The 27496-nt window shown below is 40.2% G+C and overlaps 1 protein-coding gene across 2 annotated transcripts in view; it reads left to right on the top strand.

Annotated features, from left to right (window-relative positions):
- Nucleotides 1-119: 119 nt before the first annotated feature.
- The window catches only part of SNCA (synuclein alpha), a 63284-nt gene continuing 35907 nt past the window's right edge, over nt 120-27496 (top strand). The window contains exons 1-4 of one of the 2 annotated variants that reach the window (XM_017744261.1): nt 120-252; nt 1522-1667; nt 7771-7812; nt 15273-15418. In XM_017744261.1, the coding sequence (XP_017599750.1) occupies nt 1547-1667; nt 7771-7812; nt 15273-15418 (309 nt within the window). In that variant the 5' untranslated portion in view covers nt 120-252; nt 1522-1546. The remainder of the gene's footprint in view (nt 253-1521; nt 1668-7770; nt 7813-15272; nt 15419-27496) is intronic. The other variant, XM_008641314.2, reaches the window with a different exon arrangement.

Genomic DNA, 27496 nt, shown 5'->3' with positions numbered 1-27496 from the left:
GCTCGGCGTCCGTGCTGCCGGGGGCTGGGCTGGGGCTGCGGAGCCGCACGGGGTGCGCCTATGTGTGTACGCAAAATTAGAGAGCTATATATAGATAATACCTAAGATAGCTAGACTGACATTTCCTGTTGCACGTCCTCGTGTGGGCACGGGGGAGGGAGGAGAAGCCGGGCGCCGTGTCCGCCGTGTGCCGACGGCGTGTCCGCGGGTGCCGGTGGATGCCCATATGGTCGCGCCGCTCTGCTTTCCTCGGTAGGTGCCTCGCTGTGTGTATGTATTTGTATGTATGTATCTGTTTGTACGTGTGTATCTACATATACACACACATATATATGGGCGCGACGCGCTGCTCCCTCCCTCCCTGCCTCTGCAGGTGTCCGTGTGTTATTTGATACACACCCGTGGTCTCCAGGTGCCCCCGCACCTGGTCGCGGCGCTGCCCCGGGGACGGACCTGGGGGCCCTCCCGGCGGAGGAGTCAGGGGGTCCCGCGGGCCGGGTGCTGCCTCCCCCCGGTGCTGGGTATAAGGCACCCCCCCTTCGCCATCCCCAGGGCGGCAGGTACCGTGGGCAGTTTGGCTGGAGCGCAAACACTGCCTTTCTTCGCACGCTCGTCACGAGTTTGTAGAAAGCTGCGACAGCCCAGCTGCCTTCCTAGACATCCATTCCTCCTACTCCGCCTCTGGCAAAGAAGAGAAGATAACAGGCAGCACTTCTGTCTGTGGGTGGAGGAAGAGAAAGGACTACTGATAATGGATTTGTTGAAGGGACACTGATTCTGGGTTTTAATTACTATTTTGGTGGTTTCAGTGTGGCACTGAATTGTATTGCTGCTAGAGGACTTTCTTGGTAGCTTTAGTGGAGTGCTTTTAAAATCCTGTGTTCTTGCTTTGGCTTTTTTAGTAAAATATTTTCTGAGTTGTGGTGCATGCAAGGAACCCATTCAGGAAAACTCAGTTTCCAAAAGAGTGATGTAGACTATGTGCAAAATGCTGGACTACTGGAAATGCAGCATTTTTTGTTTCCTCCAGTCCTGGGTTGTAATGGCAGTTTCTTACAACAAATAAACATTTATCATTTACAAGAGGTTTTGGTTTATGTGGTTTGGTTTTCAGGTTGGTCTGTTTGTTTGTTTAAGTTGCTGGTGTTTCTTTAAGTTGTTTTTTTTTTTTCCTCTGGATGGGAGGTGGAGTATCATCAGATCACAGGGCTAAATCTTGCAATCAGAACATGAACAGAGCAGTCCTCTGGAAGAAATGATGCCTTCATAGGCAAAGAAGGTACTTGTGTCAATGAATCCATCTTCCAATCAGAACTGCATTATTGGCAACCTCTCTGTAAGATTCTGTGGAAATAGGATATCTGTTTCATATCACTATACAATTTGGGGATATAAATAATATAATTTTAAAGTAATTGTGATCCCATTCAGTTGGAATACTTTTTTCCCCTTTCTGGGATAAAAAGCTGGAAAAACCTTACTAAAAGTGTGTACTGTCTTTTTTTTTTTTTTTTTCCCTAGAGCTGTGTGAAGAAAGTCTTCAGCCATGGATGTGTTCATGAAAGGGCTTTCCAAGGCAAAGGAGGGAGTCGTAGCAGCAGCAGAAAAAACCAAGCAGGGTGTGGCAGAGGCAGCAGGAAAGACGAAAGAGGGAGTCCTCTATGTGGGTAGGTGGGCAGCAGAGAGCACACTGCTCATTGGTGCACCCAGACATTCACAGCTGGATCCTCATCAGACCTATTCTGCAAAAAAATATGTAATTGCTCATAGGAGACCATTGCAAAAGAAACAAGAGGAAAGTTGTGCCTTCCCAAGCTCTGGTTCTTTGAAGCCAAATGTTGCCCCTTGTGTCACGGGCTGGGCATGCATTGCTGCTCAGTGGAGGAGCCACGTGGGTAACACCATCCTGAACGAGGTTGTGTCATAGGAGGTGCCTTACAGTGCAGGTTGCTGGCTGGCACTCTACACAAGAAGTTTGCCAGATCAAGGCTGAAGGGCTGGTTGGTGCAGTAAAAATAAATATAAAAAATGTAAATGCTGGAGGTGAAGATGGCTTCACAGCATTCTACAGAACATGTGGGGCTTGAATAGGATTTCAGAAGACACTTGAGAGGTTAGCTTGGGAGCTGAGTAGTAAACATGCTGACTGTTTGGCCTGTTGACAGTAACATTTTGTATGGCTAAGTGTTATCTTCTGAAATTAATTTCATGCTCTGTAGTTACTAGTGCAAATTCATGGCAGATACTTTCCATGACTTCTCAAGGAAGAGCCTCTACAGTTAGAGGTAGGGTAGGTAGACCCCAAGGTAGCAAAGCAGTTGTTAAGTGTCTTATTCTAGACCACACATGTCTTGCATAGAGCCAGGGATAAAATTCTTTTCAAATCCCAGACTGGTACATGCGTGATAGTCATCTTCATTTCGCAAGTATCAGGCTTTAGAGGACTGTCTTGCAAATGCTGTCATGAAAAATTCACAGAAAAACAATCTGTCAAGACTATATGAGTAAGTGGTTATTTATAAAAAAGTGATTATGGATCTGTTTCTTGTATTCATCAAATAAAGCTAGTCTATAAAAGAGTGGAGGGGGAAAGGATAACCTTTTCTGTAGGTCGTTTCTGTTCTGTTGATTTTGTAGCAGGTCAGTTCTGTAATGGACGCTGTGTGTACCGAGGGAGATGTGCACACATATCAGAAGTTAAACAGAGCTGAAAACCAGGGGCATTTCTTTTCAATGGAAGTACTGAGGTCTCTGGTATTCCAGTGCCTTTTTTGGATTCCCTCTGCTGTTGCAGGCTAGTGCCAGTCTGTAAGAAATTATTTCTGCTCCAGATAGTGTGGACTACTCATTTGGAACATACTTCCCTCCTTTTAAGTCATAGCAAAGCTCGGTGCTCTTGCCAACAGGGATGGCAGTAATTTTGAACACTAATTGTAGGATGAATCTATTTTAAAATGAGTGTTTGCTCATTTTCAAGATATTAAAATAGATGTTCTTCCACTGTATATTGTGCTTCATGTTGGAATGATTTTCCGAAGGTGGAACTTTTTTATTTTGTTGCCTTGTTTTCTTCTGGCGGTGCTTCTGGGGTGATTGATTTCTTTGTATTAGCAACCTGCATTGTATGCTAAATTAATCTCTGTACCTGACCTGTTATTCAGACCATAATAACATTTGAACCTAGTTCTGCTCCCAACGACAACAGATTTCCTGTTCTCTTCAGAGATGCTTTTGCTGAGGTTGAACTTTGGAGGGCAGGCTTGCTATTTTTTTCAAGAATAAATTACTGGGGTTAGGAGAGCCCTGAGCTATGGTAGGGACCTGTGCATGTGACTGTAGTAATGGTGGAGGATCCTTCTCCTACCAGATGCCTCCTTTGCAGGAGGAGAGAGTTATGTGCACAGTTTGTCATGCAGGCAAAAGAGCCTTTGGTTGGAAGTTGTCTCCAGAAGATCTGGCACCTCATGTCCAGTTGAGTGCTTGCCCATACTGGCAGGAGGTGTCAACAAGTTCAGGTAGGGTAGGGGAAATAAGGAGCTGGATGTTTCTCTGTCTACTTCCCAAGCACACATCAGAGGTGTCTCTTCCCATGTGCAGCATTAGCAAAGGCCAGTGTGATAATCTTTTGTTCTGCAGGCTGATAATGATTGCAGTGCAAAAGGTCTGAAGCCCCTTTATGAGGAGAGGAGCAGCACAATTCATTAGAGCTCACTTCTCACTCCATTTTTCTATAGTTGGGTTTTCAGATTTGAGATTCACAGCCGGATTGTGCTGTGAAAGCTGCCTGACATCTTGCAAAAAGAACCTAACAACACTGGGCTGAGTGGGACCTGTTAATCATTTTCAGTTTCATAACATTCAGCCTCCCATTGCTGCTGGAGAATTAAGAAGATGCAAAGTCTTTCATCCAGATCCCCTAGGTGATGTGGTTTCCTACTGAAATCAGTGCAATTTAAGTAAATGTGGAAAACATGTGGAACCTTCTGTCCAGGCTGCTGTTAACTATTAAGTGTGAGATTATAACCTAACTCTACCTGGTAAGAGTTCTATTCACAACAGCTGCTGTTTGGGATGAAGTGTGGTCATTGTAATTCTTTTATTCTTGTTTTGGTTTTAGTATTTTTTTGGCGCAAGGAAAATTTGCCTTGACAGAGGGAGAAACTTAGAGCTCTGTGGAAGAGCAGTGTATTGGAGGATTGAGGATTTTTTTTCCCTTTCCATGCTGAAATCTCTTCTTTCTTCCCTCAGTCCACTGTCCATCCTCCTTTTAAGTACCCAAGATCCCTTCAATACAGTCTACAATGTGTTTTTATGCTTTCAAGTGTTGGGTGTTGGTTTTTTTTATCCTTAAGTTCCTCTGCTAATGGGCTTCAGCACTGGGCAACTGAAATTGGTGGTTCTCTCAACTCATTCAAGCACAGCATCAGGACCTTTCTCGATGTCAAACAATGGCCTGGTCCTTGTTTGGAAAAGAGGACTGAGGCTCAGCAGTCCTGTGTGTGCTGTAAATTTAAAACTGCATCTTTCTGTATCCTTTATGTGCTGCCACTCGCTTCCTCTCTTCATACTAACAGCTCTTGATCCCCACTCGCTTTGAAACCAGGAACTGAGTAAGAAGGATGTGCTTGCACACTCTTGGTGGTGCAGTCTTCAAAATGTCTGCTGAACTTCATGTGTGCTTCCAGGGAGCTAAAACTTTTGCTCAGTTGACTCTTGAGTGTGTGTTCAGTGCTCAGGAATGGAAGTTTCCAGTCTGATCGTTTTTGGTGTGTCATAAGCTTGCAGAACAAAGGAATAATTTATTAGCAGCAGGGTGGCTGACAGAGTTGTTTACTACTCCCTGTGCTGGCACATGGCCTTAGAGTAGAACAGGGCAGTCATGACCTATTTGGCAAAGCCATCCAAACTCCTCCACTGCGCTCCTTTCAGTGTTTCTTATTTTCCTTTGGTAGTAGAAAGGCCAGCAGAGTAGTCAAGGGACTCAAGGTCTGGCTGGTGGAGTAGTGGGCTTGAGGACTTGGAAGCAAGTGTTTTCCTTAAATGTTGATTGCCCCTTCCCCTAATTTGGACTTAGGTCTCCCTGCCTTTAACCAGCTGTGACTAAGCAATGTGAAAAGTCTGTTGACATCTCAAATAGTCCAGAAATGAATGTATTTACAAACTGCTGATACATTCCTTCATTCTGGCACAATGACAGCAATGATAATAAATGAAGAAGAGACTCTGGTATTTTTTTATAATTGGAAAAAAAAGCAAATATGCCGTTTAGTTTTCTGCCTCCCCTCACACAGATGTATACTATATCTAGGAAAAGTAGCATTACCATGTGCTACTATTGCTTCTAAGTGGCTTAGGTCAGAGTCATGTTCCTTGGTCTTTATAGTATCCCTACTCTGATTCCTCTGTTCCCCTTGTTGTGCAGGGTACATGAGCAAGACTATTGGTATTTTGGGAATGCTAGAATGAAAGACAGCTACTTTCTCCCAGAAACAATGAGGACAACCAGCTTTCCTTCATGGCCAGCCAGAAGTCGTCCTACTGAATTCAACTGTTGTTATTTATAGGCCCGTTCTGGCAGATCCTCATGTGCTTCTGGATGCTGTTGTAGCTGCGACGGCAGAAACAGCTACTTGCATGCAAGTGTGCAGCAGTGGGGCAAGTACTATTGAGCTCTAACATATGCTGTAGGGTCTGGAACACCAGCTAGCTGGTTGTTTGCCAGTTAATGGATCTGGCTATACATACCCCTGTTCCATATGGGTCTGTGAGCTGAGCTTTTTTAAAGAAAAGCCTGTCTGTGTGAGCTGTGGCTACAGCAGCGATACATCAGAGCAAGTGATGTAAGAATTGACTTGCAATAGGTCCCTCTGGAGATGTGTGCATTGCACAGGTCCTCAGGGACTTCTGTCATACCATCCATCTCTTCCTGGCCTTCGGGAACTGAGTACTTGCTAATTCAGGGTTTTCCATGTCTTTAGTGGCTTGGCTTGCAAACAGTCAGTTCAACAACATGAATGAGAGACTGGCCAGGTCTAACAATGCATTTAAAAGCATGTGCTGAATATTAAGTATTCCAATAGAGACACTGTAAGCCTGCAGTGGTGTTCAGTTGCTAGAAGTCAGTAGAATCATCATCTGCTTGAATTCCAGCATGTGCTTTGCTTCTTCAGGTCTCATGGTGGTACAAAATTGAGAACCAAAGTCCTAAAACAAGTCCTTAGAGGTGAACACTTTGCATATAATGAAACTTCTGATTGTTCAGTGGTAAATATTTTTCAGTGAGAGAAAGCAAGCTTTTTCTAAAGAGAAAATTGGAATGAAGGGAAAAAGACTTCTTGGCTGTTTTCGTAATTAGCTAAAGGAATATTTCATTTTACTTGATGCAATATTTTTTTTTTACTTGTGTTTATCATGGATTGTTACTCTACTCTTGCTCATGGGTAACAGAGCCTTTTCAATCGTGTAATCAATCTAATAGTGCCAGAACTACATGGCTAAAGTTCCATAAATTTGCACTAGTAGCAAATAGGACATATTGATGAATGAGCTTATATTGTATTTCTGTGCTTAATTGTATTATTGTAAAGCATTTTGGACAAAAGGTTGCCTCTTTTCTAATATTTTTCTGCTCATGCATTTTATTCTGTTATGTTAGAAGGGTAAAGTCAGAAGTATAAATTATAATGTCCCAAATACTGAATGACAGCAAAAAAATTGCATTACAAATAAGGTTATTTCTGTGTTAGTAAGAAAAATAAAATGTCATCCTATCTCTGGAAGACTAGGTAAGATGATTAACTAGGAGCCATAAACTCTGTTAATTGCACACTGTTAATCATCATAGGTCACAGATGGATACTAATCCCTGAAATGTAGCCAAATTATGGAACCTGACAAGGCAAGAAGAGGGCTGGTAGGGAAAAAAGACACCAAGTTATGTTTTAAACAGCAGTAGGTGCTAATTTGTTTCTCTTCCTCTTAAAGATGCAGGAGATTGTTCCTTTTCATGCAGCATGTTAAAAAGTCAAGGTTTTTTTGCATGTGTGTTGCAGAAATCAATTTGGTCTTAAGCATGGCAGGGTTACATTGCTTACACAACTTGTCTTGTGTTATGGCTCAGTCTAGCACGAGTTCCAGGTTGCTGCCTGCAAATCAGGTGTGAGCTGTGACATGTGCTTGTGACAACAAGGACACTGGATGTGGCAGACCTTGGGTGGGACTGATCTCCTGCTTGAAGTTTCTGTTCTGGATTAGTTGATGTCTGAATTTGGCTAGCACTATCAACTCCCTGTGAATTTAACCTCTAGGCCTTTCTGTAGTTCAGTAGTGGTTGTCAACCCCTGCAAACTGAGATTGGGCAAAGGTGAAACTGTAAGGATCTTCTGGAAACTGTGGCTCAGAGCTTCTCCAAATGCATGCATGAGCCTCCTTAGGATGTTAGCATGGTTTCTGTGCAGTCATCTCTGTGAGTTTGCCAGGTGGGAAGCTTAATGCAGCTGTTAAGAAAATGGCAAGGAAGTCAGTATGTACTGCAGAAGTGTTTCCACTATTATTCACCTTTCCACAGTCAGTACCCATCCATGCAGGTGTTCTTTACTGATGGCTTTGCCTCTTGTCTTAGACAGAATTTCTTTTTGATTTTTTAATAACCTTGGAAAATATTGTGTGCAACTGTATGTAATCTACATATTAATCCCCCTTTATCATCTATCTAGTCTTTACCAGTACTTAAGAATATGCATTCTCAACCTAATATTTTTCTTTCTTTAGGTTCCAGGACCAAGGAAGGAGTAGTTCATGGTGTCACAACAGGTAAGATAATTATCTCTTGATTTCAGCTTATTTCCTACATCTGATTAACCAGCCATTTAGCTCTCAAAAATTCTAGGTTTTTGAGAGCACTGCAATTTGTGAAAGTGAGAAATACCTAGGAAAATTGAGAGATCTGGTTGGGTGGGAAGATTGAAGGGAAATGGCTTACAGGAAAGAAACAAATTTCAGAGTTTTGATTTGAATTTGTCACAGTTATGTGTTTTGAAATGTTTTTTTAAAACTGACTAATATCTCAGTAGCAAGAGCACTTTGAAACTTGGAATTTAATGCCATGCATGTATATTCACAATAGCATTTCTACACCAAAAAAGAGTAGATTTGCATTTTAAATTGATTTGCAGGGATCATTTTAGGTATGAACTGTAACCAATAACCAAAAATTTGTTTTAAGGGGCAAAAAGAATGGAAGTCTTTGATTTATACAGAGTGCAGAAAAGCCTTAACTGACCATAGGGCATTGAATAAAATGTGTAATTTTCTGCTATAGAATGTAGGAGTTCTGGAGATGTGAAGAGAATGCATGGTCAAGAAATGTAAGTTGCTTTTCCCCTGACAAATTAGAAAACAAATAAGTAGCAGAAAAGGATTTTTTTTCCTTAGTGTACAGCTGGTGTATCATTCAGCTGTTCTCACACAAGCCAAAGCAAAGGATAAACAATGGTAGGTAAACAAATGTCACTACTTAATACACAACCCACATAAGTGATTGAAAAGTCAGTCAAGAGCACTTCTAGTAGCAAAACAGAACAGAGTATCTAGGATGGTCTTTCAGAGTTTGGCCTCAGGCTGAGCATGCATGCTGTTATGAGATACCAAATCTCAGCTTGTTAAACCTCAATTAAGAGAAATATTCAGAGGGATCATTTCTATGACCAGCAGAGGATTGCAGTAGAATGAGATTTGGGGCACATATATCCAATGTCACAGATGTGGGAGCAGCAACTGACAGCAGTAGGAAGCAAGTTAATAGAGGTGATGTTCACCAAGCTGGGATGTGATAGAGTCAAAGTCAAGGGCATTTGTGTGTGTATGAAACATGCTGAAGCACTGGGCTTCTGGTGGGCTGACTCAGTGGGGGACTTCTCTTCCTCATCCTGAAAGGAACTGATCTCAAATGCTGTACCTCTCTTTATGTGATGGCAATATGTTTAGTGAGGCAGGAAATTTTCAATTGGTGAATAGAATTTTTAACAGGTTTGAAAAGATTTTGAATTTTGTTCTGGAAGGTACAAAACAGACTGTAAAGCTAAACATAAGGGGAATACCTCTGTTACATGCTGTGCCTATGAATAGAAAATGTAAAAAAGTTACTGTTAGGCAAAACAGTAGCTGCTCCTCACACACTTTAGGAAACAGGTGACACAAAGCAAAATGCCCAAAACTTGGGAATAATGGGTTCTGTGCCACAGTTTGCTTCCTTCTGGCCTTTCAGGCTGCTTGGGATTAGTTTGGCTGTTGAATGAAAATGGAAAATGAACAGGGGATGAAAAGGTTGAAATGTGGCTGTGAGAAGAGAAGACTTCAGGCAAAACCTAGAGAGCATGGCTTCCAAAATGAAACAGCATGGACTTGCTAGTGTAAGAATAGAGGAACTGCTTGGAGATGTTTTAAGAAAAAAAAATAATAGCAAGTCTATAAATAGCTGTTCTGGCAAGTAGAGAAGGTAGATAAAAACAGATTTGGGTTCACTGTAGTGATTCTGAGGTGTAATATGAAGACACTCAGAGATAGTAGTGAAGTTGCTGTAGAAATCAAATCCATTTAAATCAGTGTTGTTGCAGTTAATGTGATAAAAATGCCTTTTAAGTCACTTATAAAGACCTACTTGTCTCTTTTCATATGACTGGAGTTCACAAGTTGTAGTGGTCTTATGGTACTAACTCCCCAGTTCATCATGTGAAACCTGAGGTGAAGTAAACACTTTATGTGAACAAAAATGGTTCAAGGGGTTGGAGACAATCAAATGCAAAATAGAATTACAGATCAAAATGAGTATGTGCACAGTTGTGCAGTCAGTCTTTTCTTGGTGTCTGAGTTTCAAAATCTTGATTGTTTTGCTATTTTTGAGTTAGCTGTGTGTTAACCCTCTATGCTGGTAAAATGCCTGTGAAATGACACGCCTTAAAGGGTTAAAAAACCTAAATGCATTCTTCAGTCAGTTAATTTCCAAACCCAAAATTACTAGACTGAGGTGTTTCTTGCTTTAAATGCGACCTGATTGTACCAGGTTTAGTGACATCAAGATACTGTGAAATGAGGATTCCAGGCTGTGGTTCACAGGAATATGGTGAGTGTGTTATTTGTCAGGTCACCCTTTCTCAGAACTTCTGATGATAAAGCAGCTTTGCTTATTGGTTTTATGGGATGTTTGCTTGTGTTTAGACTTGCCTTCGTAATTAATGTGTCTCCTGGCCTTTGACTGTAAATGCATAATTCACCCATCTTGCTTATCTCCCAAAAATGAACTGTATCAGAGATGATATATTTACAGTCCATCTCCTGATATTCTAAATAAAGTAAGTATTTATTTTAAATATTTACTATTTACAAGTATTTACTACTTGTACATAAATCAGAACCAAAAAGCCCTTAGTCCTTCAACCATGTGTCTGTGTTCTGAAATTGACTGAAGACACAATATTGACAGTTATAAACCAATAGTGAAGTGTTTTTCTTAATTCTTTTATCTGATCATTCCTATTCTTCTTAACATTCTTATTCATTGGTGTCCTGCTCTTTAACTCCCTCAGGTATCTTACAGAAAATTGCATAAATTAAAGAACTACCAATATATTTGTGGCATCTTTGTAAGTGAATTCTTCAAGTACTTAAGAGAAACTTATTGTTTGAAACACGTACTCAAAAGTATATTTGGTACAGTAAGAGTAATTTCATTAATTCAGACAAGTTCTGTGGTTTGAATCTACTTTTACTGTCCAAGGTTGAAAGCAACTAGTAGTTGTTTTGAATTGCTCCAGAGGTTTTACATTGATACCATATGCTACCCAGTTGTCTGTAATAAGTAGGGCAAAGTCAACTTTAATGCTAATACTTTTTGCCCAGTGCTGTAGTCAGTATTAGAACTTAAAGTTAGCCTTTGTGTGGTCATTGTACACTGTCCCAGGGTCATTTAATGGAAGGGATAGTCTCTGCATAGATAGAAGTAGTAATCAAGCCATAACACAGCAAAGCTCTGCAGAAGCTGCTTTACTGTGGTTCTTAACACTGTGATGCAAAGCAGATATCAATTTTACAAAGACTTCATGGCTTAAGATCATTAAGCAACCTGGTATTCAGATGGATTTAATAATTTGGAATCAACCCCTTGCATTCCAAATTGATTTGTTTGTGTGCCCTTAATGCTTTCCCCATTGCTACTTAGTGTAAGCAATAAAATATATGAGACTGGAAACCTACTTTGATTTTTCTTCTCCCGTCACTGGGGTTTCAGAGCTGGAGCGTCACCAGGCTGGAGCTCATTATCAGAGTCACTCTGGTAATGATGTTTAGTTATTCCTTAGAGACAGGAAAGACGGCTCTCTCCTTACTATAATTGCTTTTGCCAATCTGTGCTATTTATATAGTTTGCTGAATTTATCTTCATGGCTCTGATTTCTGAAGCAGTGTGTGAGAGATCTTCCATGGTAACTCCTGTGTCAGCTTTCTTATGCTATGTCTGCGCAGGTTTTGGCTGGGATGGAGTTCATTTTCTTCATAGTACCTGGTATGGGGCTGTTGGGAATTGTGCTGGAACCAGAGTTGATAACATAGGGATGCTCATTGCTGAGCAGGTCTTAGGCATCAAGGCATTTCCTGCTTTTCACTTCACCCCACCAGTGCGGAGGCTGAGGGTTCACAAGGAACTGGGGGAAGACACAGCCAGGACAGCTGACCACAGTTGACCAGAGGGATATTCCACACTGTATGGCATCCTACTGAGCAGTGAAACTATGGGGAAGGTTGGTGGGGGTCATCTGCTTGGGGACTGGCTGGGCATCAGTTTGTTGGTGGTGAGCAATTGTTTTAATTTGCATCGCCTGTGGGATTTATATCTTTCTCTTTGTTATTTTCCTATTATGATTTGTTATTACTATTATTATTTTATTTCAATTTAACTGTACTTAGCCCATGAGTTTTCTTACTTTTACCTTTCCAATTCTCTTCCTCCCCATTCTGCTGGGGGAGGAAGTGAGTGGGCAGCTGTGTGGTGCTTAGTTGCCAGCTGGGGCTAAACCATGGCTGTCTGAAATAGAAGCAATATTAAGTATACTGCTTTTGTTGCTACTTTTATCAGTATCTTACTGTTGTGCCAGTAACACTGTTAGCAGCCTGATTCTTTCCTTTTTCATTTGAGTTTGTATGTACTAAGCCTTTCCTAGGATGATGTGTTTCTGGGAGGAAAAAATGCACTTCAGACAGCGCCTTCCCAAAATACTGTTAGTAGTGGGAACAGCAGCCACTGGATAGTTGCTCTTGGAAGGTGGTTGTATTTGCCATGACAACATAGTATAAGAAATGTGGGTCTAATAATGGCATTGAGAATCAGGTGGATTATACTGCAGCATTCATAGTGCACTCAGTTCCACTCTGTTTTGTGATATTTTGCTTTTGAAGTGCAGTTGCTTTAAGAGCTTGAGATAATGAAACTAATTGTGACTATGACAATCAACACAGTACAACCATGCTTTATCATTTTATCAGAAAGGATGAGTCTGCTTAAGGCAAATAGAGCCCTTGTCAGCATCAAGCCAGCTGCGATTGTCCTTCATGTGTTCTGCCATTCAACATTGTTTGGAAGGGGGAGTTTCCAAAACAGTATGTGTCACTTCCATACAGAAAAAATTAACAGAATGGAAGGACCCTGAATTATAGAATCATAGAATGGTTTGGGTTGGAAGAGACCTTAAAGATTATCTGGTTCTAACCCCCTTACATGGGCCAATGCCTTTTACTAGACCAGGTTGCTCATGGCCCCCTGGCCTTGAGCACTTCCAGGAATGGGGCAGCCACAGCTTCTCTGGGCAAACCTGTTCCAGTGCTTCACCACCTTCACAGAAAATAATTTCTTCCAAATCTAAACCTGCACTCTTTCAGTTTGAAGCCATTCACTCCTGTCCTGTCCCAACACGACCTGGTAAAAAGTCCCTTTCCACCTTTCTTGTGGGCTCCTTTTAGGTACTGGAAGGTCACAAGTAGGTCTCCCTGGAGCCTTCTCTTCAGGCTGAACAACCCCAGCTCTCTGAATGCCTTCATAGGCGGGGTGCTCCATCCCTCTGGTCATCTGGGTAATGTCCCCTGGACTTGCTCCAACAGGTCCATGTCCTTCCTGTGCTGGGACCCCAGGCTGGCAGCAGCATGGCCGGTGGGGTCTCACCAGAGCAGAGCAGAGGGGCAGAATCCCCTCCCTTGACTTGCTGGTTATGCTGCTTTGGATGCAGCCCAGGAGCTCTCCAAGAAAATGAATGAGACAGAGGAAAATAAAAAGTACTGAGATGTACCCAAAACATATCTCCTCTTCTTTTTAACTTTAAAAAAAATTTAAATACTTCTTGGAAAATATGATTTTTGAATCTACTTCTACAACATGCTACTTTATTTTTTAGAGTTCTTTTTGCCATTTGGAATAACATGAATGAGTTTGTTTCATAATGTTACTCAGTTTCTTTCTGAAATACTCCAAGCAGAATTGGGTCTCACCATGCTTTGCAAGATAAAGTGTGTTATTAGGACACACATCTTAAGATACATGTTTGCATGAACTAGTGAAAAGCTTCCTATATAAATTTTATCCATAGAATTCAAGGCTTTTTGTGGTCTGTAGCTGGTAATAATCAAATGGGGCATCTTAAGAGATATCTTTTTGCACTTACTAGCATTAAGTGAGACCTTCCCTGAGGGCAACATTTGCTTTTCAGCAAAACCCACTCTTGATTTTTTTTTTTTTTTTTTTTTTTTTTTTTTTTTTTCCTGGAAAAAGCATGGCAATAGAGTAGTGGATGTATACAATAAATTTCTCGTGAACTTTTAGATTATTAGCATGTATAGTGTGGGAGATATTTGAAGCAGATTTCTTCTGTTTCTAATTTCCTACAATGTGTAGTCTGTTGTTCTGCTCTATAATGAAAGCTCCTGGTCATAATAGAGATAATACTCAATTGGTTGCTAACTTTTCCCTTTAACTTAGCTAGAATGAGCATTAAATTATCTGCCTCCATTTTCGGTCAGCAGATATTTATAATGTGGGTCTTTAATTAAAATTGCATATTAGGGATGTTGTTTAGCTTTCTAGCTTTTTCCTAATTCTTGCCATTTAGTATCAATCGTGGTAATGTATGCTGTCTGCCCTGTGATATGGACAACTGATACTCTTTATGTAAGGAATTAAAGAAATGTAATTTATCCACAGAAAGTCTAATTTTCATATGTGCTTCCCAAAAAAAAGACACAGAAATGGTGGCCTAACTTTCAAACGGAATCCATCCCGTGGTCATAAAGGGTACAGATAAAGCCATGAATGCGTTTTATGGATCAAATGGGATTTAGCCTGGAGGAAAGTATAGGATTAGTTAGAATTGAAAAAATATATGATGGATGTTTTTGAAGACCATTCCCTTGTTTAGAGGAATACATAGGGATATTTTGCTGAAAATCTGGCTATGTAACTTGAAGGCATGAACTCATTCCATCCCTTTTCTTCGAGCAGTGTCACTGTAGTTCAAGCTGCTGTCAGAAAGAGCCCTTGGGGATGAATGAGCAGAAAAAACCCAGTGATATTCTGAAAGGTAGAATGGCAACTGCTGATGTATATGTAGGCTAAATGAGTTGTTGTTTCCCTCGGGCTTGGAAGTTAGCTATTAATCCCGTTTCCTTTGGCAATCAGTCTTTTTATAAATTAGTATATTATGTATCGGCACTGGGGCAAAAATCTCAAGGGAGTCAGATAAAAGGTTGTATTTGAAATTCTCTGGTTGAGCATTGATAGATCTGCTTTTTAATGAAATATATCTTAAAAAATAAAAATAAAAAGAATAATCAATGTTTTTTGAGTCTAATGTAAAAAAATCTTGTCTTCTGTGCCCTGTATCATGCAGCAAGTGTTTGGTGGACTAATTGGAATGCGTTTCCAAACTAGGATATATTATGCAGTGAGTTGGACATAAGAGCACCTAAATAATGATTTTTCTTCCCTAAAGTGCAGTTAGACATGAATGAAAATGTCAGATGTCTTTCACATGAAAGAAATTGAGCCCCAGCTAAGGCTTATTTTTACCTCTACTGCTCCAGTGTTACCAGATGGATAGTTTAATTTCTTAAGATCCACTTGGGGTACAGAAAATGTAATGGCTTTTCATGATGTTGGGCTGTCAGTGATAGATTCTCTGAAAAACTTACAGCTCCCAGAGGCATAATGTGTTTTTCCATCTTATGCTTCTCCTCAGTGGCCGAGAAGACCAAAGAGCAAGTGTCTAATGTTGGGGGAGCTGTGGTGACGGGAGTGACAGCGGTGGCGCAGAAGACAGTGGAAGGAGCAGGGAACATCGCTGCAGCCACTGGCTTGGTGAAGAAGGATCAGTTGGCCAAACAGGTTTGTTTATTTATGGTCTTTTCCAGGTGAAGAAGTGAGCAAAGAAGGCCTCATGAAGAGGCAGATGGAGTGTTTTCTGTCTGTCAGCAGTATGAATGCTGGATGATTTGTGTTATGCCAAACAAATGAACAACAAAGAACATGTCTGCTGTTTATAGCTTGTATTTTCAGTGGCTTTCAGGATTTGGGAACTTGAGTAGGATTAGGCACGGAACTTTATTATTCTGAAATGTCTTAGTCATGGATCATGGTTTAAAGTGTGATCTAGTGGTGATTCTGAACTCAGCAGTCTCTAGTGGAGGCCAACTGCTGTAGGATAGCTGTGTAGCTGTGTGGAAAGACAACTGTTTTTCCCAGTAACTTCAAATTTAAAAGCAACCTGTTAGCACTGAAAGGTCAAACAGCAAATCTCGGGTTTCATTTGTATCCTTTGTGGTTGTAGAGAGAAGGGTTTGTGTGCCAATCCACTGACTGGTTAGACACACTGCATCTAAAGTAAAGGTCTAGCTGGAGAGTCACTGTCTTCCTTAATAGACTGACTGTCTCAAAAATGCCTCCAAATATTCTCGACTATCCAGATTAAATTTGCTCTAGCTCATCCTATAGAACACTGTAGGTATTTTTATTCCAGCCCCAAGGTGAGTATAAGTATTTGCGCAATATGAAGTGTTACCTCATTTTTGTTGCTGATATACTGTAGTTATGTTCTTCCACTGACACTAGGTGAAAAGTGACCCCAGTTGGCAGGAATGATGCTTTCCAAAATGTGTGTAGTGTTTTTTGGAGACAAAAATAACCCAGAAGAGACAAATACCTCCTTTTGTGCTGTTTTCTATATGAACATTTAAGAGTTAGACAAAAATAAGATTAGGAAGAGTATTTAGTATTTACACAAAAATACAGCTGTCATGGAATTTAGCATGAAGTTCTATTTTATATCTTATTTCCAGTTAGTGTCCAGAGGAGCTGTAAAAATTGAATCCCTAAAAACTTGGGGTTTTTATCCTTATTGAAGTGTACTCTGTGTCTGTCTGACAAATCCTATTGGTGCTTTACGATGTGGAGCAAAAAGGGATGTTATGTTGTGGTAGGTATTCATGTCACTGTGGTGTATTGTCTTGGAAAACATCTCACAAGTGGGTTTTATTCTATTTCAAATCAATATTCCTGGGGGATTTTTTAGTCCTCTTTTATTCAGCTATAAATAAAATGTTGCTTTTGATGTGGTCATGGACCTTTGTGAAAGCTGTGTGGGAAGATTTGCAAAGTGGAGAAACTAATGAACAGCCAGGGGATACATGAGTATGGCATGGTCACAGTAGTCTCTGCACTTCGTTTCTGCTAAAGCTCTCTCATAGTTTTATGATGAGAATATTCTTTTCTGTTCACAGCTCTTGAAACTCAGTGTAATCAGGATCATCATTGCTTTAATGCACAATTACCCCCTTTAGTATTGACCATAACTAATGCCTTTTTATCCCTCTCTGTAGAGAGAGATCCCTGTAATTATAAAGTATAAAACAAATGTCTGCTGACTTTCATTTAAATCTGTTCTCTGTATTGTAAAGCTTATATTTAAGTCTTGATGGCTGTAACAGAATAAAATTACATCTGTGAAATGAAAGAACATCCATAATGTGCATGCATATTATTCCTATAAATAGCAACATTATTCTGACCTGGTGCTTTGTTCTTTAGATATGTAAAATCATTCATTCGAGTCTTGATACCGATATTTTTAGACTGAGATTCTCAGTCATCTATGCAGTATGGCCATGTAACTGAGGAGTATCTGTGGCTCCTCCTGGTCTGCCTTGCCTCTGTCTTTTACTGGTTTTGCAAGGGATGAGTAGCCATTTTGAAAATGTTAATATCAAAATTGAGTCACAGAAAGTTATTTTAAAACCTAGTGGGTTTGCATTCCTTTGCAGCTCCAAGGCCCATGAGATAGATTTTTGCTTGGGTTTTCCCGGTTAACTGACAGCTGGGTAGGGCAGGTGTGGGCATCCAGAATAGCAGTGGGACACAAGTCCCTTAAAGGAAACAGGGTGAGTTTTTCTGAAATAGCAGAAGATGCCAACCAGGCATCCAATCAAAGTATCAGTGTAACTTTTTTTTCTGTTAGGTTGTGTCTTAAGGCAGCTTGCCTGTGTGAAAGCCTACAGTCTTGCATGGTGACTGGCATTTTTCTTGTGCCGTGATGGAAGTTTGGTTTTGACTTTCAATAATTAAAAACACTCATAAATTTTTGGGGTTTTTTTTTAACCTGTGGCTACAACAATAATTATGCAAAGGAAATATGAAGCAAATACTTGGTAAAATTCTTTCTTGAGAAACTTGTCCAAGCTGGCCTAGTGCAGCCTTAAAAGCTGGTGTGCTTTGGAGCATGAAGCACAAGCTTAAGCATCCAAGTGAGGCCAGGCTGGAGGGCTGCTGTGACACCACGCTGTCACCCACCTGCCCTGCAGCTGGTGTAAGCAGGCAGTGTGGAGTGACAGCTGAGACAGTGAGAGACAGGGATGACTTGAGAGTGCCCATCTGAGGCTGCCTGGGGGATTGCTGCTTTGGCAGAAACCCACTGCTAGAAACAGCCAGGGTAGTGGTGGTAAGTACGCTCAAATTAATTATAAAAGGGCTAATATACTGCAAGCAGTATTTTACTGAGTGACAAAACATCTATTGTGTGCCTGTGCATGTTTTGTTTCTGTGTACAGTGTGTCTTCTAAATGAGTTTTAAAAAAGTGAAAATTATTGATAGTTGCATTTAATGGAGATTTGTAAGTCAGCCTGAATGTATGGATACAAATGGGGGGGGGAGGGGAGGGAACTAGCAAATAAGCATCTGGTGTATAACATTACATGAAAACAAAATATGGATTGCAAAGTCTGTTGTTTTCAGATAGGTAATTAACTAATTGAATTAAGTTCTTAACCTCACTGAATCCATGTCATTTGGTTCCCTGGTATCTCAAGAATAGATGTAGCCAACTTCTATGATTTCTATGCTGAATAATTTTACTGTTCTAGCATGAAAATTCCCAGTCAAGCTGAAACCTCAAGGTTCTTTGAGTACTGTATGATGATACAGTGCTATGGATTTCATGTGCTGTAGATTTTACTAAAGTAAATAGAAGAACAGGTCTTGTCCTTAAGATTTTTGGGATCTATATGATCTGTATGATCATTTTTGATATCTCCATGTGCTAATTTTTTTTTTCTAGTGTCTCTTAATTTAACACTTTTGCAGTAAATAGCACTGAAAACACAAGATTACAGTAGCAGGTAGCAAGTAGGTAGGCAATATGCTTCCAGAGCAGGTAATTGAACTCATGGGTTTAATTACAAAGCTTTCACAGAAAGTCTTTAGGTGTCAAGACCAACAATTTAGGCATTAGGCATTTTCTTTGAGAGAAAATATTAATTAAGAGCCCTTGCTAATTGCATTTAATGTGAAAATTAATATAGAATATTAAAAGTGATGGCAAGTTTGCTGTATCTGCCCCTCCCCAACCCCCTGTGTTTTCTGTTGTTCCTTAGAGTTCAAACAGTGCCCCAGCATAAACGTTCAGTGCAGTGGAACCCACAGGTGTCTAGTATTCCACGTCTTACTTTTTTTCCTTTCTAGAATAGCTCATCTTGTGAACCACCAAAATTTTCCACAGACATTATACTTTGTTTAGAGCCAGGGTGAATGAATCCACTTTGGGGAGTCACCATAATCAAATATACAAATATGTAGGAGCCTTTTTGATCCTTTTTACAGGGAATCTCCATGAGACATGACACATTGCTGAGACTAAAGACATGATGAAACACCTTTTAATTTTGGTGAGAGCAACTCAGTTTTGATTAAGACACCAAGCATCACAGTGTACTCCAGTCAGCTGTTACTTGTTCATTTGGGAAATCTTAGCAGTAGAAGGAATGCAAACCCTGTGAGTCTCTGAAAATTTGTCTTTCAGTGGCAGAATGAAGGATACTTTTCTTCTTTATTAAACACCAATTTTTTTAAATGTAAGCTATACTTTTTCCTTAAAGATTTCTGGTTTGTCTCATTGCAAATTGAGATTTTGGGGTGTTCCCAAAAAAGTTTTGATTACCACCTGTAGTTCAAGAAACAAAAAAAGCTGAATAAGAAATCTCGAGGTTTTGTACTTTACACTTTGATTACAGAAACAGAGATCAGTTTAGAAACTCTTCTGCAGAAATCTTATGCAGAAATAACTTAGGGATGACATTTGACTTCTACTTAAGTTATCTTGGGTATCAGTTCCCGAAGTTTGAATACCAACATTAAAGTCCCCAAGACTGCTTTGGTGCTCTCCTTGCTACCTGCATACAATAAAAATGCCTAGCTTGGTAGTTGAGAAGCTCCAACAGGCATTTTCTTGTTTTATCTCTTTTTATCTTTTTGAGACCTATTCAGTGTATTTTCTTTGCTTGCCATAATACTGACATGCCACAGGGAAAATTCCTGAAACTTTTAAAATTAATGGTTTTTGTAAATAAGATTCTAAAAATAGGTCTAATCATTGCAGGATTTGGTTGTAGGTGAAACCATGTATTTTGCTAGAATATGGAGATCTCCTGGTTCTCTGATCATCTTTATTTCAGTATACTGTACAGGATGCTTGACTTGTTGAAGGATCACTATTCCCTATGCTTCCAGTCTATAGGTTAGTCAATTAATTTTGAAAAGCTTGGCTAAAAACACTAAGGAAAAGCTGTGGAGCAGAGATGCCTGATTTCCTTATTGAGAAAGGGAAATAGAGAGGTTTTTTACTTTTTCATTACATTTTTTTCCTATTGGCAGTAGTCCCAAAAGGCTAATAGACCCCAAGGAAAAGCAGGATGGTAAGTGCAAGTTGCATGAGACTTAAACTGTTGTTCTTCAGTTGGAATAAGCAGGTTTATTGATCTCCCAGAGCATTTAGTATGAGCAAAATATCAAGCCTTGATTTAAGCAAGGAAACTTCAGTAAGATTTTGGTGTGCCAAATGCAGAAATGGCCTCCACCCAATTAACTTCTGGAGTTGATGCTTTTCTGTAGATACTGTAAAGCAAGCAGGCTGTAGGGGCACAGCAGCATCTAACTGCCCTCCTCAACTACTTCTTACCCTTTCTGGCTCCAATAAAATGTCACAGGAGAGAATGGATACGTTTGATTAAATACATCAAGTGATCTAGGTCCATAGTGGGCCTGCCATGCAGTCGTAGGTCTAACCCTTTGTAGCTGATGCAAGCAGTGCCAGTTTGTCTTGTGCAATGCAGAGATGGGATTTCTGGTTGTTCAGGGTGGGCCTTACCATTGTTTTGATGTGACACTCCTGGCTGGTGTGTGGGAGCAATTACAGCAGCAGTTTGGAAGCAAAAAATGATTTGGGTTGGAAGGGACCTTTAGGATTGTCTAGTTCCAAACCCCCTGCCACAAGCAGGGACACCTTCCAGTAGATCAGGTTGCTCAAAGCCCCATCAGCCTGGCCTGCAAGCTTGCATAGCATGGTTTCTGGTGGGATAACTAGCACATAGTTGGTCTTTCTCAACGAAACCAACATGGTTTAGGTGATTTATAGGAGAAGGCTTGCTCAGATAGTCACAGCTGAACATGAGTCAGACAACACTTGCTTTCAAATTTCTATTTGAATCATAATGTGCAGAGCACGTAGTCTGAGGCAGGTTTTTCTTTTTCCCTTATTGCTTTATTCTTGATCTATGCATAATGTATGTGAGTGACTGCTGCAAAACAAAAAGGATATTTAGCAGCTGTTAGTGATGTTTCCTTTTTTTAATGTCTGTAGATTGATTGAGAGTGGAAGAATGATGGATAGATTTCCCATTAGGGGATCCACATTGCTCAGGAGCTGATTCACAGAAGACCCTTTTAAGAGAAAGCTTTTATTAGCTGTTTCTTTAAATTCTTGGAGGAAGTGGAACTGTCAGTGAGCTGACATATCTCTTTGATTGTAGTGTAGCTGGACTGATTTATTTTGGTAGAGCATTTCTTACTGATCTCAGAATTAATGATGTGTTGTACTAAAATATCTGTAACAAATTCATTCTATAAAGCTAATCTATATTCTAGAAACAGCAAACTCTGGTTTGTTATGGATCATAAGGCACCCACCAGTAGGTGATATTAAAGTTTTGAATCTGCTTTATGTATACAGTCCAATCTCCTCCTCATGACAGCACATGTATTTTTGATGGGAAAGCTTGTGAATCATCTAAGTTGTACAGAGGTATGAGTGTCGGTAGACCTGTGAAATTGTGTTAGAATCCAGTATGAATTCTGAGTGTTGGAATGCAAGTGGCTTAGATTTAGTGGTTTGAATTTATTTTGGAAGCACATTACAGTTGCAGTTGAGGCCGCTTAATGCAGTTTCATTAATGCAGTTCTGTTTTCTCTTGGTGTTTCCACATGGGCGAGCCTCCCATATGTAGCTTAGTATGTGTTGATACTGCATAGTGGCACAGTAAAGAACAGCATGGAGTGTATGAACCAGACTCCAATGTTTACAGGAAATTTTATTTGATGAAATATGCTAATGATGCTCACAAAAAATATGCTGATTAACAGGAGGGGTAAAGAGATCGTAAAGCCAGCAAGGAAATACAATGGTTTTCTTCTAGCTTTCTTTTGCAAGAGTTTTTTACCTGTCACTTCCTTCTTAGCAGGTATGTGCACATTCTGGTAGGACTTCTGAGTAGATTAATTTTATGTCACTTTGAACACCTCTGTTTGAAATATTTAAAATTAGGCTAGGCAAGATAGAAATGAATATGCATAGAAAATAACAATACTTGGGGGAAAAAAACAGACAGTGGAAGATGGGTGACTGTAGATAGAAGTGCCAGAGTTTGTGTTTGTTGAAGAGTATGCTGAAGTGCTGGTAGAACTTTGAATGGCAACTTATGCTTGACCTCCCTGGTTGGCAGAGAAAATACTTTTCCTACTATGGGGCAGGTTGCCAGTATTTTTTCTCAGAGAGCAAAACAGCAGTATTTGAAGGAAGATCATGTTCTTTCTGTCAAAGCATTTCAGTGCATTGATAGCTGTGATTTAAGCAGAACTTGAGCAAAGAAAACTTGTAAGCTGTTATCACAATATCCTGGAGGTTATTGCTCCTCATTAATTCAGGAGCAAATGTCAGTTTAATGTAAAGGTCTTGCAAGTTTTCCTGGTTTCCTTATGGCTTCCATGCTGTGAGATAACATTTTAGTGCAGACTGATGTTCGGGATCTACCTGCTGCCTTCACTACTTCTGACCATAATGTATTCCTAATTAACTGTGGAGAGATTGAGTTAGGGAGCTTTTGGGTGGCATCATATTGTTCTTTGTTTTCTAGCAATTGCTTAACCTCAGATTTTTTTGATTGTGGAGAAATTAAGTACCCCCATCTTAAACTGAATATGCCTATCTCCCTTGGTCTCCAAAAAGAATTGCTTCCCAGCTGATAGAAGGGTAAACACGTTCTCCACTAGGAATTGTTCATGTCATGCTAATGAGATAATACTTGTAATATCTACAAATAGCAGAACACAATTTTTAATTTTTTTCTTTAACTTGTGAGGAAGAAACGCAAAAGACATTCCCCATCCTTTTACTGGGAGACTGCCTTTTGCATTTATTATGAGAGTTTGCTTGTCTACACTCTGCTCTGTTTCCTCCCTCTTCTTTACTCTGGTCTCCCTTCTACCGCCTATATCCTCCATCTCCTGCTGTGTAGGTATGGCCATTGCATTATGGAATTCTCTCAGGCTAACTGTGGGACCAGTTCCATTTCAGTGTCCCTGTCTTTCCTATGCATCCATCTATGGGATTTCATGCAGTACTCACAGAATTCTTTTTCCTGTTCTGAATAGTTTTGAACCCCATGCTAAATATTTAGGAAGGTGCTATTTGGTGAGAGGAGTACTTTTAAGTTCATTTGGGGGTGATATATATTCATGCCACCTGTATTCCTGTTCTTGCCCACTTTTGTGTGAAAGATTCAGCAATTTCAGATGGGAAATAGTTTTCATGCAACTCATGATAGCTGGCCAAAATTTGAAGTGGCATTTTTGTGCAACTTAAGGTAAAGGTTTTACAAGCTTCCAGGTATTAGCAGGTTACTATGTCTCCTTAGCATCTTCTGCCATGTTTCAATGCTCCTTTCCTCTGCTGGCCAAGAAGGAGTGTGCAAGCCTTGGAAGGTAGGAAGCTTAAATGTGATTCATTCTGTGCCTATCTGGAAGTCATTGCCTCCAGAGTATTTGTGATGGTGGTAGTTGGTGTGACTTGCTGATGTTGTAAAAGTCAAGGACTGCAGCTGGCAGGTTTTCTTAGCTAGTGGTGAAAGTTTATGGTGCTGAAATGACATTTTGGCAAAGCACTGCAATGCGTGTTTGTCTGCCAGTCTGTTCAGCAAAGCACTGCAGTGGGATGTTTCATAGGCATGAGTAGCAAATTGGGGTCTTGGATTGATGTGATGATGAGGGCTGTGTAAACTTTGAGAACTGAAGTGTGGAGTAAATACCTCCCTGTGGAGATTGGCCTGACATTCTGAAAATACAGATAATCTCTATGTCATCTCCCTTCCAAAGAAACCCTATAGGTTAAGAGGGAAAGGGAGGATGAAAGAAATCAAGTGGGGTGCTTTATTAGGACTACCTAATTACTGGCAGTGCTGTTGTTACTATCAGAAGAAAGGAAATTTATATCAGAGTACTTGTGATGATCAGCAAATATTAGTGTCATATCACACGCACCATTTTGGTGGCTGTTTTAACCACTGATATAACTTCCTAAAGAATCTGTGGAGTAATAGATAAAAGCTTGGATATAGCCTGCAGATGTCTGGGACTTTTTTGAAGCTGCTAGGACATAATGAAAAAGAAGAGATGATCCATCTTTTCTACAGTAAACTGTCATTAAACTCTCTGGCTCTCACCTGCTTTCAATTGTGTTAATTTTTTGTTAGAGGAAGTTAAGTGGCCTGGATAAGGATGATTGGTAATAATGTTTCAGTTTTTAAGTACTTGTCTCAGTGTTTCAAAAGCTTCTATGATATACCTGGACACTGAAATTTGTTACTGGACAAAGCTACATAGAATGTCTCAGAAATGCATCTGAACATTTAGATTGCACATGTCTCTTTTGCCAGTGGCTTGTCTAATGCAAAATATTCCCTGTGAGCAAACTGGATGTGTAAGCTGCTAAAGTTGTCCTTTAAAAAAACATGCTTTTTGCAAGAGTGAAGCAGGCAGAAAGCCTGATTCTGAAATGTATTGGACATATTGATTCCCCTCCAAGCTTTTGGTGTTAGCTTTCAGAGCTGTTTCCTTGTGCTTGATTAGCACATGCCCTGGAGGTTTTCCAGGCTTGGGTCAGAAAAGTCAAAATGAAGCTCAAGATGAGGATATGCAGCCAGAAGAGAACTACTTTTACCCTGGTTGGTCAGTTAGCTGTGAATAGAAAGAGGAGCTGTCTGTAACTGCTGCTCCTTCAGAAGCACATGGAACAGGATTTGTGCCCTTAAAGCAGCTTAATCCCTCTGTCCCACCTCCCACTCCATCCTGTGGGGAAGGGGCATCACCTAGAGCAGCTGATACCCTGCCAGTATTATGTCAGCTATGCATATTTCTTCTCAGGGGCCATGGGATGAAGCGAAGCCTCTAGGTTTTTTTGGCTGACCTCAGCTGTACCTTTTAATTGTGTAATATAGTTCTTTCTTCATGTGCTATCATTTGTAAGAAAGATATGTGGATTTTTTTTCCTTGCTAATTTCCTGTGATGCTTTTAAGGCCAAAAGGGTTCTTTGTGGTCTAAATGGACGTGCATTACTTTGGAGTGGTGTGAAAAGTTCAGTTAGGGTGTCAGGTTGAGTGTCAGTCACAAGAAATCTCTTCTTATCCATAGAGACAGTATTTCGAACAGGGAATGTCCATTCAAGATGAAGAAAGGAAGAAGCAGTGGTTGAAACAAGCTATCACATCTAAAGCAAATGACTTTTACAGGTTGTAATGCGAAATATGCTTGGGGAAGGAAATTGCAAGGGCATCTGAGCTGGGTTACAGAGCACTTTTAAGACGTGCAGGTTGTCTTGATTTTGTGTGAGCCTTTAGGAAGGAGGCTGGAAGCTGTAAAACCTGTTAGCATCTCTGGTGTTGAGAACTCACTGCGAGCTTTTGATTGCTTCTAATTTGAAGTGGTTTTAATTATTAAGCTAATGATTTATAGTAAGCTGATACTTTAAATGTATTGAAATGTGCGGTTTAATTGTAATTGTGTATGCAGTTGCTGGCCAGTTTGGTAGAATTTATATCCATATTGCAGTTTATAGATGATAATATGTGCATGAAACACTTATACTTTGCCTAATGAATATACTTATGTCAATTAAAAATAACAACATCACTCTGGTGGCATCAAACACTTCAGTTCATTACTTAGCTACCAGCGTATCTTATGTAAGAACTGCACTCAAGAGATGCTTGATTAACCCCTGTCTGACTTAGCTAATACTTCATATGGTTGATCTGAACAAATGATTCTTTTCAGATTCCTGGTAGCACCAGTTTTAATGGCTGGGTCATTTTTAATTTTGTGCCTGTGACAGATCATCTTACAAATCCCTCAAAATATAACTGACTGAGTTCAGACATACTGTATGTAAATTCTTTTGTAGAGAAAGGTCAGAGATCCAACAGAGCTGGAGGCTGAATTAATTTCCCTTTCTGGTGAAAATCGTTGTAACAGGTCAAAAGTGAAGTCACTGGCTTTGCAGAGATCTTGAGATGGAAGAAAGATTTCCTCCCTTCTCCTCATCCCTACTGTGGTCTGAGTAATTTTTCTGAAGTGCATTTTTTGTATTCGATGGTGCTGGACCAGTGCATTTAGCAGCTGAACTCTCTTCCATGTCCACAGTATGGAGACAGGCTTTATGAGCATATATTTGCATAGCAAAAGTTTAAAAGGTGAAGGCAGGAGGGATCAGTGATCGCTGTTGTGACAGAATGCAGCACAGGCTTGTCAGACCAGCAGGTGGAAGGTGGAAGCTTTTACTAGGAGCCTTATGTCAGTTGTTACCTTTTGCTAGCTTGGAATTTATAAAACAGCTTCTTGAAATGAGGATACGTTTTTTTAAAGCACTGTTATTTCCAATAGACTCCATGTGTTTACTTTTTAGAAAAAACCTAAGTAATAGCTATTCCAGTAGCTTTGAAGGAGGGCATGTGTTCACATACAGCTGACCTGATGTCTGAGCCAAAGTAGTGAGCTTGCTTTTTCACAGTCACCAGCATAATGTTTCTTCCGTAGTCTATTTTTGGAAGGGGTGGTATGCTCATCATTCACAGGAAAGGTAACAGATTTAGCAGTGCTTCTTTCCACCTCCTACACACCATCAATGAGATGGAGTTTTTAAATCTTAGCTGTCTCTGCAGTTTTTTCCCTGAGCTACATTTCGGATGTACGATTTGTCATGCGGCTGGTTGGACTGCTGTAAATGCCAGCTGTTGTCCAAACTGAGAAATAGGGGAGGCTGGGAGAAGTAATGAAACCAATTTAAAAAGCCAAGCTTAGACCTTGCTTTGGAATCTAGTTGGAGTAATGTAAACATCTTGATGACAGTTAAGATGAGTAGTGGTGGATTTGTTTTTTTCTTCTTTTCCCAGCCTCTGTGTTCCTTAGCTCAGCTGTATGCCTCTAGATTGTGTGTGGTACATTATGGGGAGGGAAGTGACTGAACAGAAGCCTTTGCAGGCTTCCTGAAGGAGAATCTTTCAGACTTGGTAATTCATCCTGGCATTCAGGCTACAAAGAGAATGTGGAGAACTATTGATTGTACTTGAAGTAAAATGGATGATCAGTAGCTGGTCAAGGTGCCAAGTTAATGTGCTCTACAGAGACTTGAGGACATTCAGTTACTTCAAGTTTTCCCTGTTCATCTTGGGTTTAAAGTTGGCCTAAGAAAACAGTAACTGATTTGGCTGGGATTGATTTGCATCCTCTGGTTAGGACAAGTCTGTTTGTGGAATCAAAGCTGATGGAGGGGATGAGCTGGGTTCAGGAAGGATGGAAAGACTTGGTAGGAGAT

Source organism: Corvus brachyrhynchos, unplaced genomic scaffold, assembly GCF_000691975.1.
Source record: "Corvus brachyrhynchos isolate BGI_N302 unplaced genomic scaffold, ASM69197v1 scaffold229, whole genome shotgun sequence".
Taxonomy (NCBI): Eukaryota; Metazoa; Chordata; class Aves; order Passeriformes; family Corvidae; genus Corvus; species Corvus brachyrhynchos.
This window is presented reverse-complemented; position numbering and strand designations above follow the sequence as displayed.